Raw genomic sequence first — 15811 nt, forward strand, 5'->3', positions numbered from 1 at the left:
AGTACCCTTTGGGGGGGAATTCAATTAGAAGTAAATTACCACAGGAAAATAATCTCTAGGTTATAATGCAATTATACTCAAAAACAGCAATATCTGGTTAATGGTTTCACCTGCCCAGAAGCGGGAGAAAAGGCTGTTTTCCTGGCCACACTCTGAAAACACACAGATTTGGCAATGTATTTGCTTTCACATGATAGTGTATATATTTTACTGTGAAAAAAATAACTTTTATTGAATTGCCCTAAAAACATTGGGCAAAAAAATGCCATAAAATTAGCCTTTTATTTTGCTGTACAATCTTTCATGATCAATTGAATTCGTTGTTATCGGATCATTCCAAATCTTTATTAAACATATATTTGAATGAACATTTTATGTTCAGACAATTAGGTTTCAATCTTGCCTTCAAAAAGGTGCCCTTAGTGGCATGTAGTAGAATTTCAGTAATATTGAGAAGTTTCCTCAAATCTTTGATCAGTGTTGTGATTTCCTCCTAATTTCAAATGTAAATACCGTTCTTTAGTCAAGCTAAAATGCGGAAAAGTCCAAATTCAAGACAATTGGCTAGCTGCAACTTTTTAAATGATGAGATTTTGGTTGGTTTTCCTTAATGCTCTCCTTGGTAGCGTGCGTGTCCTCTGTGTTAGAAGATCAGTACATGCACTACCTTCTGTTATTGCCGCCATGTCTTGTGAATATACCTACATACAGTGGTATCCAGTAATGTAGCAGACCAAGCAGAATTGACTTTTTATCCAATTAATAAAGCTCAGACATAATGAAGACCATAAAAAAAAATTATAACATTTTTCATCAAATTAAAAGTTTCAGAAAATTTCCACTCACTAGTGCAGTCATATACATGCATCTAAACTCCCATATATTTACCTGAACAGAAATGATACAATACATCTCTAAGAACAATGTGTTTTTTTTCTTTTATTACTGCAATAAAAAAAATGGACTGCGAGATACCTGAAATATTTCTGCAGTTGAGGATATCAGTATTGGACATTTGGAATTGATGAGTTAGGGCAGTAAGATTAGGCCCTTGGTGAGCTATTATACTATATATTAACTCAGTGACCTGTAAACGGAAACAGCCCCCTAAGATCCTGAACTTAAAATAAACAAACATGAACTTTCCAGCAGAAGTCAGAATAGCGAGGGTGTGTGTGCGCTAAGTCAACATCAATGTGTGTGGTACTGTAGCTACAGATGTGTCTTCCAAGCAGCCCACTTTGGCAGGCAGGGATTTTTTTTGCCAAAAAATGCAACTGATATGCAAGGCAACATCACCAGGATGCACTAGGACAGTGGTTCCCAACCCTGGTCCTCAAGTACCCCCAACAGTGCATGTTTTGCAGGTCTCCACACAGAATCACAAGTGACATAACTAGCTCCACCTGTGGATCTTTTCAAATGTGTCTGACTATTGAGTGCACCTGCAGGGTGACCTGGAAAACGTGCACTGTTGGGGGTAATTGAGGACCAGGGTTGGGAACCACTGCACTAGGAGAATGGTGTACATTAATTGGAGGTGTTCTGCTCCCTATACAGACACACAATATACAAGTGTTATATCACATTAATCAGCATAGTCCCGCTGTGTGTCCTAGTCACATACCAGTGTTGCATGGAACCTGGTGGCTCACTCACACCCAGCATCCTGTGCTGAATGACGGACTGAGGCTACATGTAGGAGGACACATCTGTATGTTCACATTTCTCATCACAACAAAATTCTATGTAGCCAATGTTCTATTAACTTGTGGTTTTAGTCAGGGTGTGTATTACTACAAAGCAACAAAACTGTCATTTATATGCGAATGCTCAGAAAAAAAGGTTAAACAAAGCCAAAAAATGTAAAAATTAAATATATGAATTAAAATTGCATTTTATTAGTACAAATAAAAATCCACATATTGTGTTACTTTGAATTGCCCCAAATAGGAAGTCTGTAGTTACGATGCTCAGCTCCCAGTGTATTACAAAATAGAGAGTGCACAGTAGACAACACTTGGCACCAGATGTACAAAGCTTCAAAAAAGTGATAAAGCCGAGCATGATAAACAACTAGCCAATCAGCACCAAACTGTCATGTTACAGGCTGGATTTGAAAATGACAGGTAAGAGCTGATTGGCTGGTTGTTTATCACTCTCCACTTCATTACTTTTTGAAGCTTGGTGCATCTGCCTCTAAGTAGTCCTACTAACTCTGGGCTTTATGAACATAGAAAAGCACCAAATAATTGTTCCTTACACAATCTAAAAAGCAAGTCAGATGTATATATTATTGTACCATAGGGGGTATACTGTATTTACTAAATTGCAAGTTTATAGAAGTGGAGATGTTGCCCATCCAATAAGATCATACTTATCTATCTACTGTAGTATTTTCCCAAAAATAAAAGCTAGAATCTAGTCGCTATGGGAAACATCCCCACTTCTGTGAACCTGCACTTTGTACTTCTATCCCTAATTGTGTAGATCGAATGCAAAACAAATGTAAACACTTAAAACAAACAAAAAACAAACAAACTATAAAAAAAAGGTATCCAATAAAGAAAACAAAGGTGATTGGCATTCACCTAAAACCAATATTATGCAGTTTTCAGAGAAAATCACCAGTGTTTTTGGAAAAGCAAGATACATAGATGGATCTGCATGAAAGAACAAGAAATAAAGTGTAGAGATGAAGACAAAGTACCAACCAATCCACTTCATATTAAAAGATACAATTTTCTACTGTAAATAGAATATTTAATTATCATCCCTGTCTGTTACATGTTCTATTTGTGTGAAAGTCATTGCAACATCCATGGAACATATTTTAAGTTACCTTTAATTTAACCATTCCAAGATACAGAATGATTAAATCTACAGTCCAAAATATCAAAAATATTTCTGAGATATTCTATCTTTATTAGGAGAGGTAGGGGTGCAGGCGATGGGGAGAGGCAAACTTAACACAAGCCTCTGAAACTCCAGGGATTTGGTGCTATTAACACAACACAACAGAAAATGTGAAAAAGACGAATTCTAAAAGAATTGTACATGATTTATGACAACTGAAATCGGTGACTGACATGTGTATTTGCTGTTTTATCTTACTTGGAAAAAAAATAAAATTACATTTTATGCCCCAAAACAACAAAATTGAGTGAAGCAAAAGAATTCTGACAATTATAAATAAAAATCACAGCACAGTACTAAGAATGTGTTTTGTGAATTCGCCAGTGTCTTTTGCATATTGTGATCCCGACATATTGATCAATGATTGACAGATAATTTGCCAACACTCCTTTTAAGACTATGGATAGATGTGTGCGAATCAAATGTGACCTAGCTAATGTAGAGCTTCCGTGTGGGTTTGCTACCTGGGTGAATTCATTCATCATGGTAACTATATTCTTAAAAAAGATGGGGGGGAAAAAAACTTTTTAGTTGCTATATATTTACATTTCTTTTCAGGGGCTGCTAAACATGATTATAAATCTAGTTTCTTATTTACTATATTTTTAACAATGCCATATAGGTCATATATGTTTTATTGAGGTTTGATACGGTGTTTTCTCCATTCAATAATGCTGACTTGTGCATGAATGCAGGCTGATACCCTTTTCACACTGCTCAAATAACCTAGGTCGACCCAGGTAGGCATGCGATGTGAAAGGGCCATTTTGAATATCACGGGTCCAGCAACCCAGCAATCTGATCCGGGATAAAAAAAGTGTTATTCCAAGGTTGAACCAGAGTTTCTGGGCAGTGTGAACGGGTTACCCGGGTTGAGGGATCCGGCTCCCATTCACTTCTATGGAGAAGGCAGCAGAGTCATCTCAGTGCTGCCTCCTCGACCTCGCCTCAGGCGCCGTGGCTTCACCCAACCCCAAGGATGACATTAGCGACCAGGCAATAAGCCGGGTTGCTGTGAGCAGCCAAACGCCCTAAATGCCGGGTCACTCCCGGAATGAACCTGAGTCCAAATCCCGAGTGCGATCCAGCATTTGCTATGTGAAAGGGGTATATGCAAAGCATATTATTAATTATAGGTTTCCATCTTGACAAAGTTATGCACATACAAAAGCCGATCAAACTTTTACTTTAAGATGTGTACGAAATATTCATATTGGACGGTGATGAACTATTATGTTGGGTACATACTAGGCAATATATTTGAACAGCCGATATACCACTAATGGGTATATGCAAATAATATGTCTGTGTGATGTAAATCACAGACCTATCACGTCGGCTTTGCTGTACAGCCGATGCCCAATATATCTGCAGACAGCTCGTAGACCGCCAGTACTTGAACCGGTAACTGATGTCACCGCTGGGTGAGCAAATTCAAATGCCCGCCCAGCTAGAGGAGAGGACAACAGCTAATCGGTAAGTGTATACACTTACCTGGATTGGGTGCTCTGGTCCAGTGTGTACCCTAGCTATTGTGGGCAGTCATTTTATTTCTCACTAATCTTGTGCAACAATTAGGGGACAATCCCTCCCCACTCACTGCAGTTCCAGCGTCACTTGAAGCCAATTGACAAAATGTGTTGCTTACAAAACAAAGTTCTGCCTCTGTTTAAAGTGGCATGTCATGGATTTTGGCTACAGATAATACACAGCAACCCAGGGAGGTATCCCCTACCTGCTACAGAAGCTGTAAAAAAGAAAAATGGACAATCCCTACAGTACCTACCTAAATACTGAAAATAAAGCCCCTGTATAGTGCAACTCCGTGAAGATATACCTGACAGTAGGAATTTACAACATGCCTTCTTTTAAATATCACGAAAGTTCCAAAATCACTGGGCTCAATCTTTTTTTTTTTTTATAGTAAGAAATAAAAGTTGGCAAAATGAAAGTAAAAAAAAAATGATTAAGTATTAGTAACTAAAGGCCAGATGTATGAAGCAGTGATAAGGGAGGAGAAGTGTGCAGGAGGACAAGTGTGCAAGAGGAGAAGTGGCCCATGGCAACCAATCAGCTGCTTTGTATAATTTAATATTATGCAACTTACAGATGTTACTTCAGTGCTGATTGGTTGCCATGGGTCACTTCTCCAATGGCTAATTTCTCCTCCCTTATCACTGCTTCATACATCTACCTCTCTCTAGGAGTGAACAATGAAACATGATTCGCTTCAGTGGTGGTGCAGCAACAAAAGAGCTAAGAGGGCTTCTGAACGAAGTAACAGACAAAAATAACAGGAACTGGGCAATAAGACATACTGTACAACTTAGAAAAGTGTGGGTTAGTAAATGTCACAAGTAACAACATTCTTAAAATAAAAGCATAAGAAATGCAACAAAACTCAATATGAGTGATAACTCATGTTCATTGGACAAAGGTTATAAAAGCAGACCAGCTAAATTTTGTTTGAGGAGCTTACAGGTTTTACCGTAGTTGACTGTATATCACAAAGTGGTCCAAAACGTCCACTGGCATCTTTGGCTCTCATAGCAAAATAATATGTTGTGTCATCAACAAACTGTGTAAGTGTACAAGCCATTGGTAAGGGTAATGCCTTGATTTCGCCTATCTTTTTCCACAGTTTTTTAGAGCTGTTTGGATCCTCTTGGTGAACATACAGACAATAGGCAATAGCGGGAGAGCAGTTGGGGTCAACACTGCTGATGTTCCATGACAGGGCAATGCCTTTAGGATTTTGGACTTGAGCAAGCCTTAGTTCAGGTTTCTGTGGCAGCTTCAGCATTCCAGCATCAGGTCTCAGTGGGGTTTTCGTCAAGACCATTGACTCACAAGGTTTCTGTGGAAGACAGGCGTATATATGAGGGATACAAAATAGCACAGTATAAATGTATTCGAGGATATTGAAGGAAAGGAATGAACCTTAACATAATACTGGCCACTATATATTACATATATGTGGACAAATTACCCAAGGCTTGAACCTAAATTATCCTGAAGCCAATTTACTCTAAAGACCATTAAAGGCTTGGGAGTTGTAGAGTCGAGGGGTGTGAGGAGACGTAGAAGTCACTAGAAAGGCCACAGCCTGAATGTGGGGAACAGTTTGCAGCACATTACTAAATGTGTGGAATTCAGAGGTGAACAATCGCATTAATAAAAAGAATTCAAGGCTACAAAGACTATGGGAAAATGTTCAGTAGCGGCACCACATCGTATATAGCTTGTTTTAAGAGTTGCATTAAAGAATTGGTATATTATTCAATGATTGGCTGTGTGGGCCGGTCATGATTCTTAGGTGCATTGTGTGGAGGAATACCCTAAAAGCACCCATACACTATGCAACTTGGGACCAATTTCATGCGATTCCAGCAGAAATTGGTCCAAATAGCATGTATCTGATGTCAGATCCAGTGCGCGGTCCCGTGCGCATTGGACTGGACCCAGAGATCATACGTGCTGTGTGCGATCCTGCCACCAGCTGAAGGGGAATCAGACTTGACTTAGTAAGTCGCATAGTGTATGGGTTTCGAGTGGGTGGTGAGAATACTGCGCCACAGACCTATTACTCTGGATATAGCAGCTGGGTGTACGGGTACACTACTTATTACCCGGTAGACGTGAGTATAGACAGGTTTAGATGGGGCACCCTGCGCTTAATAACCAGAGTAAAGTCAAAGATGGAAATGCAAATGTAGTGAATAGTGGAAACAAAGTTAAAAATAAAATTGCCTTACACAGAATATGGTAAAACAGAAAGTGATAGTTTATTCAAAATTGTTAATGTGCACAATTAGCACCACATTTTTAAAAAAAATTCTAATAGTTTATCATTAAAGAAATGCTATAAAAAAATGCTATTAAAACGTCTAATACCGGTATACAAGTGAACACAGGAGGACTGGGAAACACGAACAAGACAATACATATAAAAGTCCAGTACCGGTATAATCCTTGTTCAGCAACAGCTGAATTTGACTTCTTTGGTGAAGTTGTACCAATGTCAATACAAGTGTGAGTACCTGGTATTCCAAAGTGCAGGGGTGTCTGCCGGCAGACTTAGGGTGGTTTCACACTGTCCGGCTCCTGCCGGACGGTGAAATCCCGCATGGCTTAAAAGCCGTGCCGTCCCTGCAGTGTGTAATGGACAGCTATGTGTCCATTCACACAGGACGGCCACGGCACGGCTACCGGGTAGCAGCCGGATCTTTCCACTGCAGTGTCCGGCTGCCGTGCCGTGGCCGTCCCGTCCTCACAGGTCAGTGTGTGCTGAGGGCGATGGGGGCCTTTCACACACACCGGTCATTTGGTGTCCGGTTTTAGCTCTCCACCGCCCCCAAACTGACGTCACTTCAGTTTTTACCCTCAAATTTACATAGCACCGGCTCACTGAGCCGGTGCATGTGAAAGAGACAACTGTCAGGCAAAAAGCCGGACAAAATGTGTCCGGCTTTTTGCCTTCCGGACAAAACCGGAGTGTGTGAAACCAGCCTTACCCTTCTAAGCCGTGTGTGTACAGCGGTAATAGCAGGGTATCCACAGCATCTATGATGCTGTGGATACCCTGCTATTACCGCTGTACACACACGGCTTAGAAGGGTAAGTCTGCCGGCAGACACCCCTGCACTTTGGAATACCAGGTACTCACACTTGTATTGACATTGGTACAACTTCACCAAAGAAGTCAAATTCAGCTGTTGCTGAACAAGGATTATACCGGTACTGGACTTTTATATGTATTGTCTTGTTCGTGTTTCCCAGTCCTCCTGTGTTCACTTGTATACCGGTATTAGACGTTTTAATAGCATTTTTTATAGCATTTCTTTAATGATTAACTATTAGAATTTTTTTTTAAAATGTGGTGCTAATTGTGCACATTAACAATTTTGAATAAACTATCACTTTCTGTTTTACCATATTCTGTGTAAGGCAATTTTATTTTTAACTTTGTTTCCACTATTCACTACATTTGCATTTCCATCTTTGACTTTACTCTGGTTATTAAGCGCAGGGTGCCCCATCTAAACCTGCATAGTGTATGGGGCCTTTACAGGAGTAAAAGTTTGTATACACAGACCGATAGATATATATATATATATATGGACAAAATCGCACCTTGCTACGGGGGCTTGTAATACCGATCAGTGCAGCACAATCTATTTCTACTATATTCTAGCGAGGGCCATGCTGCGCGATGCAATAAATTGAATAGCTCTGTGTGTTATACCTGGATCTTTATCCGCATGGGAAAAATCATGGATAATTGTATAAGCACCCATAAAATGATCAGATTGCCTATGTTGTTCCTAGAATGGTTTAAGTCAGTCATTCACCAAAGATTTATAGTGCGCCCCACAGCACATATAGTTAAGGGATTCTTATGTGAAGTATTGTGAATGGTTTAGTAGGATGCAAAACATCAGGCTGCTCTTCACAATATACAGGCTGGGATAAAAATTACATTTGTACATAAAATACTAACATGAGCCCAAGAATAAACTCTTGCACCTCTATCTAATCAATTTTATATCAGAGGCTGGACTGAAAAGTAATGCCTCCATGGCTATAAGTTTTTTATTTGTGAACACATTTGTTTTTGTTCATGATAAGTACAAGAAGTGTATCTTCTATGTAATGCAATATTCACTTTTTAAAGTAGTTGCCATCCCTTTCTATGCATGTGCGCCAACGCTTGACGAGTTCGGCAAACCCGTTGCAGAAGAAAGCTGGTGGTTGTTCTCGACACCAGGACCGATAAGCAGCTTTCACCGTGTCGTCTGAGTTGAAGTGTTGAACCTTAAGGTGGTCTTTCATCTTTAGGAAGAGGGTTGTAGCATCTGCAGTTCAAGGAGGTTTTGCCACACCCGTCATACATCCCTGACCTTGCGCCCAGAGACTTTCACCTCTTCCCAAAGATAAAAGAGCACCTTAAAAATCAACACTTCAACTCTGACGATGAGGTGAAAGCAGCCGTTGGCCATGGTGTCGAAAACTTCCACCAGCTTTCTTCGCCGATGGGTTTTCCCAACTTGTCAACAGTTGGCACACTTGTGTGGAAAGAAATGGGGACTATGTTGGAAAGTGAATAGTGCATTACATAGAGGATAAACTAAGTTACCATGTACAAAAAAAGTGTTCAAATGTGTTCACAAATAATAATAAAAAAATAAAAAAACTCTTCAATCCAGCCTTGTATATAGTGCAGAACAGGGGTCTGCCACAGGATCGCACACAATGCCAGCATTCAAGTTACTGAGCTAGTTTTCACTTGTAAAAACTAGTAGAGCACATGCATTACATAAAGTGTATGCGCAAATGACACATGCGTTACGTAGAGTGCTTGCACAAAGGTGCTGTTGCAGTAGAGATGGATGGTATCAGAAAGGTGGTGAAACAGAGATGGGCATTCCCTGGCGATGTCTGGGAGTTGGCTAGATATACACAAATAAATGTTCTGCTCAGAAGGCATGGCTTGGGAGCTGATTGGGTGTGCCAGGGAAAGCACAGCCGCAGACATTTGAGGCCATAGGCAGATGGAGAAACTGCACTTGCCATATAGCTGGGGCAACTTCTGATGGAGCGACTGATCCGTATTACTGTGTCTATGGATGCTGACAGTGGGCATCACATTCCCAGACATTCAGCCACATGGATGTACACAAGGGAAGAAGCTTTCAGTGTGGATGTGCGACCACCAATATCTGATGCTGCTTGCGCATATGAGTCTGCATTAGATTCAGGCCTAGCAACTTTACTGTGAAGGCAGAATTATTAGAGCAAGATATGGACACTGGAAGCATGCCACAGCCAGATAGAGACTTGCCGCTTTAACCAGATACAAACCTTTGATTTGGGGGATTTGGGAATTGGCGGCTTTCTCTCTGCTGTGTCATAGCTACTAGAAGCTTCATCTTTATTGTTTATAGGAACTTCTTCTGTCTTATTGACAACCATATCGGGTAGTTTTCCATCCGCAACGCTCTCCGGAGTCGGCACTGATGGTGTGGATAATCTTTCATGTGGGGGTGAACATTTGTCATCCAATTTTAAATCTCAAAGAGAAGGAAAAAAATATATATAAATCTATTTTCAATAGCATCACATTTGCTGCACGTGCAGATCAGCGAACAAATAGTAACTTTTATTGTGAATTTACAGCATCCAAATGACAAAATGCACAGTTGTTGGATACACGCTATAAGATTATCTTTCCAATCTGACTGTCTGGAATAAAAATCTGGTAATTTCTGGCAGCAAATGACAATTGACAGTTGGCTCCCAACCATGGAAAAAAGACAAAAATGGTAATTTGGACTTATTTAACCAATTTCCAGTATTTGGGAACAAGCGGTTGATTGTAATTTGCTCCCAGACATTACCAGATTTTTGTTCTGACCAGCCAGATTGCAAAGATAATCTTAAAGCCCACACACTATAGTTGATTTTGAGCTGAAAGCAGTTATCTTTTTGCCATCTGAGCTGCTTTCAGCTCAAAACCGCCTTGTGTGTATTGGCAGGTATGAGCGCTGATGCTTGCTCCTGCATCACTGCCAACCGCTGCTGTCCGTCATCAGTTTGACAGTATGAGTTAACAGCTTTCCATAGTTATCTACTATGGAAAGTCGGTCACCCCCATACAAATCGCTCAGTGTGTGTGGTTTTCCAGCCAGGGATTCGCACTTCATCGCTGGCCATAGACACAGTTTGTATGGATCTTTATTGTGTGTACCCAGCTTTAAAGTGGTTAGAGAAAGGTATTAAAATATGACACAAAACACAGCTGCCAAGTTTCCAAATGGAGATTGTACAAGAGGATAAAACAAAACCCAAATCAAGCCCTGCTAAATCTCTAAAATAGTCTAATCAATAATAGTCAAATGCTCAGAATGCTGGGACAGTACTGGCCACACTGTTAATGTGTTGTTTACGTACAGCTGGGCTCAGTGGGTCTGGCTACAGATGGTTCTAGCAGTGACAGCTGGGCTCATAATAATAATAACTAGCTGGGCAAAGACATTACACCATGTTTCCTCCGAATTAAGGAACTGGGTCAATGGTCTTACTCCGGATCCGGACGCTAGGTCCACAGTCAAAAACTAGACACCAGGGGCCAAATGTAATAGGGTGAGAGTTTCAGAAAGTGAGAGATTTTGTGAGAGTTTTCCCATGTTTTTTAAAGCAGCAATCAATTACATGGCAAAACCAGGTTAATTTTGCCATGTAATTGATTGCTGCTTTAAAAAACATGGGAAAACTCTCACAAAATCTCTCACTTTCTGAAACTCTCACCCTATTACATTTGGCCCCATATGGTTCATTTATTGAACTTTTTCAGAACCAGAGATTGTTGACACTATAGTTTAGCTGATTAAGTAAGACACATTATAGAACGTGGGCAGTGTACTGAACGATTAAATGCACTAACCAGTGGTTTTTCAGTGAGTAGGATCCTGTTGTGATGTTCAACCTCAGCATCAAGGGCACCCAATTACCAGCTACTGCACACACCATGTGTCTACCAAAGTCACTCAAGGCCAAGAATAATACGTTCTGAACATAGATTTCATTCTAATAAATCATATTGACAGCATGACACCACAAGTCACAGGTCAGTATGCCTTGTGTACTGGTAAGTAAATACCTTTATCTGATTTTTGCTCCTCATCATCTGTTAGATCAATTACAGTCTTGACTGGTTTATCCTGTTTAAAGGAAAAACATACACTTTATATACATTTTGAACGAATAGAAATGTGTCTCCACCACACAGCTGTATATAGTTGTATTTATAAAGATGTGTCCTTATACATCTAGCCTCATTTTGCATTAGACAGCCCTTCTAGTGGTGCGCATATTTATTTGCCCATTTTTCCATTATAATGAGTTTTATTTCCAAAGTGGAGCCAATTGGACACACAAGCAGTTTCTGCTGATTAAAACAATGTGGCATGCTTATATTCTGTGTACGACCACAGCTATACCTGCACATGAATCGCTATATTACATTGTGCTCCAAGAAAAACACTTTTCTTGTCAGAGAGGATGACCCTCTCACACCTGCGGAACATCATATCTCCCATCATGTGTGCAACTGCAGACTCCCCACCATCATATGCAAAACAGAAGGTAGAGAACAAAAGTCACCCCATTTGCTGATAAAATGACCTTGCTACCATATTGCTGGGCTCACAGTGGTGGACTTAGGCTATATGATCCTGTATGAGGCTTGGTACAATACAGGAGGATGTTGGAGTACTACAAAAATGTTGCAGTATTGTTTCTCACGCGACCTTGCAGTGGCATGCATTGTTAAGAACACGTAAAAAAAATAAAACTCACACTCATAATGTACTGTATAATTCAATAAAAAGATACATACTGTTACTGAAGAATGTGCTTTGCTTCTGTGCTCCTTTATAGATTCCATAATTTTTCGCATAGCTAATAAAATAAAACAAACGAATAAAACAAAACACATTACATGATAATGAATGGTCTTTGAAATACAATGCGTACTATTCATAACAGTTGAAAACACAAATCCACAAAACTGGTGCAATAGCCGAAGTAGTGTTTTAATGAGAAGGAAAATCAATACTTTTCATAACGCTTTTGGGCAAAAAATAGTTGATGGTGGAGTACACTCTATTGTAGTCCCATCTTTTTTCTAGGTTTGTACTATTTGGGAGCAATGTACAAACATTATGTGTCCACGCTCATTGTACACAATTATTTGCCACACATGTACGCATTTAAACGTCACACACATACATAAATATATGCACAGACACACATTGGCCTTTATACAGATCTGATCACAGTACAAATTTGTTTGGAAAATGTGCAAAACCATGTGCACTGCAGGTGGGGCAGATGTAACATGTGCAGAGAGAGTTACATTTGGGTGAGTTATTTTGTTTCTGTGCAGGGTAAATACTTATTTTTATACTGCAATTTAGATTTCAGTTTCAACACACCCCACCCAAATTTAACTCTCTCTGCACATGTTACATCTGCCCCACCTGCAGTGTACATGGTTGTGTCCATTTTCCAAACAAATGTGTACTGCGATTAGATCTGAATAAGGGCCATTAGGAGCATATTTACTGTACCCATTTTGAATTCTCTCTCTCCAGGAGATAAACGAGGAGAAGGTTGTGAGCGGTGACAGGGCCAGGCTAATCTCCACTAGGCCCTGTGCTCTTGTGGGTAAACTGCCACAAATTGATCCTATCTGCATAGGCGGCATGGCACAGAATTGCGTTACTATATTTTTAGTAGAAACAGGCCTTATTCCATCATTAGATGTTCCAGTAAGAAATACTGAGAATTTAATTTAGTGAATTAGAATACATTGAATGCGCCATTATCATCCATAATATTCTAAATGTAAAAATACAGGGATGCCCTCTTTGATAACAAAAGTTTGTCCAAGAATGTAAAACTGTAAATGCACTTTGCCAGGAAGGCTTTCATATCTGAAGCCCATACTAATGCTTGCTCAATAGTGTTTTAACGCAACTTGTCCAATGAAGAAAAAAAATAAATAAATCAACAAAGCAGTGTGCCCTGTATGACTTCTCTATGGATGAACAAATATTCCTTAACTGTGTAATAATGCGGCTACAGTCAGATCCTGGGGGTCTTTGTGTGTATGTGGCACAAAAGCACTGGGGAGAACAGACATACTTCAGACTGTATTAGTAGTAAAATAGTAAAAAGTCATAAAGAGAATTGGTAATAGCAAAATTTGCTATGCTAGTAAACTGCAAGTACAGTGCAAGTAAATACATTTTCCTACAGTAGACCATACAGAATACACACCCACAAACTACAGCAATTAGATGTGCATTAACGAGCTAAAGCTGCATCTTATTCACATCAAGAAGACCCATAGAAGAGCAAAGAAAGGAACAACCACTACATACATGCAGCTGCAGGTTTGAAGAACAAGCAGAAACCAAGAAATGTCAAGAAGTAGTAACTAGAAGAGGGGTAGTGGAGAACATGGTCACAGAAAAGCTACCAAAAAAAATATTGTACGGAACGCAGCAGGCCATGGGTGGGGGAAGGGGGCTTCACATTGTCAACCCACTTCTTGTGACGACTTTCCAACCCTGTCTACTTTAGCCATGTTGACCTATTTCAGGTGTTGACATAAGCTCTGTAGACCTTCAGTGTTCGACCCAATGCATGTCAATCTAAATAGGGTCGACCCAATGACCAATACACAAGCAGAATCTGGCGTGTTTACAGGAGATCATTTAGAAAATGCTCGTACATTGTCGCGTCTGTAGGGGCCTGCTGGATACATCTCACTGGAGAACACTGGCCCTGACAGATCGCTCAGCAATATCTCCCCATGTGTAGGCCCCTTAATAAACACTAAGCTAGCCAAAAGTGTACACAGTTCCCAAACACAGGCACTCTAATGGTCACGTTCTGAAGTATATTCAAGCACAAATGTTAAATCAAATTGATTGAAGAACTAATTAAGTCACCTGTGGCCAACCATGGATATACTGTAATCCTGGACCCTTAGGGTTCTATGGGGACTGTGTTTGGGAACCTCACCTATTATTTTAGGGCTCATTAGAGTGCCCCATAGTGAAATATAAGTGTCTGCAATAAATTGAAGAACAAAAAACACTTGCAACTCCCATCTACATGTTCAGAAACCTATTTCTAACCGATACAACACAAGTTCTACATAATTTATCTCATTTTTCTTTTCTCGTGTTTATTGGCTATGTTATCCTATTTAAAAAAAAAAAAAAAAAAACAATACATCATTTTTATTGTTCCTACTTTTTACCTAGTCCACAGCTGGGAACTAAAATCTGAATTCACTCTAAATGAGACCCATTTTAACTTAACATCATTTCTAATTACATATCTAGAGGTAGGAGCTACAAGGTTTTAACCCACATTAAAAGCAAGTTTTGGCCGCTATATTTTTGCAGCACATATTTATGGAGGAGAGGGGAATTGTGCAAAATCTTGAGTGAGAACTATTTTTTTTGTTTTTGTTTCTGTTAATGGACAGTACAAGTAATAGAAGAGCTCCATAGTAGATTAAGGGGGCTATTCAATCATGGATTCCAACTGTCGGAATGTACTAGAAGAAGGAATTCTGTTCCATTTTCAGCCAGCTCGACAGTTGGAATTCAATATTCCCCTTGTCGAGCGGCGCATGTCAACTAAAACATCCATTGATTGTTGAGATGCTGCCGTTAACTCGACAATCCACCTCCGTTTCCGACAAAACAGATCCGACTGCTTTGAAAGTCGGATATGTTTTGTAGTGTTCCACCTTCAATGCTTTCAGAAACAACAGCATTGAATAGGCTCCCGCCACTATTTCCCCTCATGGAAATAGCAGTGGGGATTAAATACCCCCGGCCTAAACCCTTAGTGTTTGATTAGCAGTTTTCACACCTATTTTGACAAATTCACATGGCAAAGGGTTAAGGGGTGGTATTCAATATGTGCTGATATTTCTCATCAGGGGAGAGATCGGCACTCACCTATTCAATGCTGCTGTTAACGACAGCATTGAATGGTGTCAGATCTGACTTTTTTAAAGTTGGATCTGTTTTGTCAGAAATGGCCACAGAGTGTTGAATTCACGACCGATTTCCGACAATTTATGGACTTTCCGACACTCAACAGTCAGAACATTGAATTCAGACTGAGGAGGTAGGCCTCCTACACACCAGAACGATCCTGATTGTTAGTAGATCGTGTGCTCCAACAGATCGTGCGACCATCACACGAACTGCTAACGATCTGCATCCAATCCGATCTGAGTTTGTATCGTTGAATGCTTCTTTTACAGATCCTACCTGCAGCAGGTAGGATCTGTAAAACGTCCAAA

General features: G+C 40.0%; 1 protein-coding gene across 1 annotated transcript in view; it reads right to left on the reverse strand.

The window, feature by feature from the left end:
* Positions 1–913: 913 nt before the first annotated feature.
* ATF7IP2 (activating transcription factor 7 interacting protein 2) overlaps positions 914–15811 on the reverse strand; it is a 72098-nt gene continuing 57200 nt past the window's right edge. The window contains exons 9-12 of the mRNA XM_083153362.1: positions 12314–12375; positions 11576–11636; positions 9778–9986; positions 914–5773 (exon numbers count right to left, since the gene is read on the reverse strand). Of these exons, the coding sequence (XP_083009488.1) occupies positions 5372–5773; positions 9778–9986; positions 11576–11636; positions 12314–12375 (734 nt within the window). The 3' untranslated portion in view covers positions 914–5371. The remainder of the gene's footprint in view (positions 5774–9777; positions 9987–11575; positions 11637–12313; positions 12376–15811) is intronic.

The sequence above is a fragment of the Crinia signifera genome, chromosome 7 (assembly GCF_055691185.1).
Source record: "Crinia signifera chromosome 7, ASM5569118v1, whole genome shotgun sequence".
Taxonomy (NCBI): domain Eukaryota; kingdom Metazoa; phylum Chordata; class Amphibia; order Anura; family Myobatrachidae; genus Crinia; species Crinia signifera.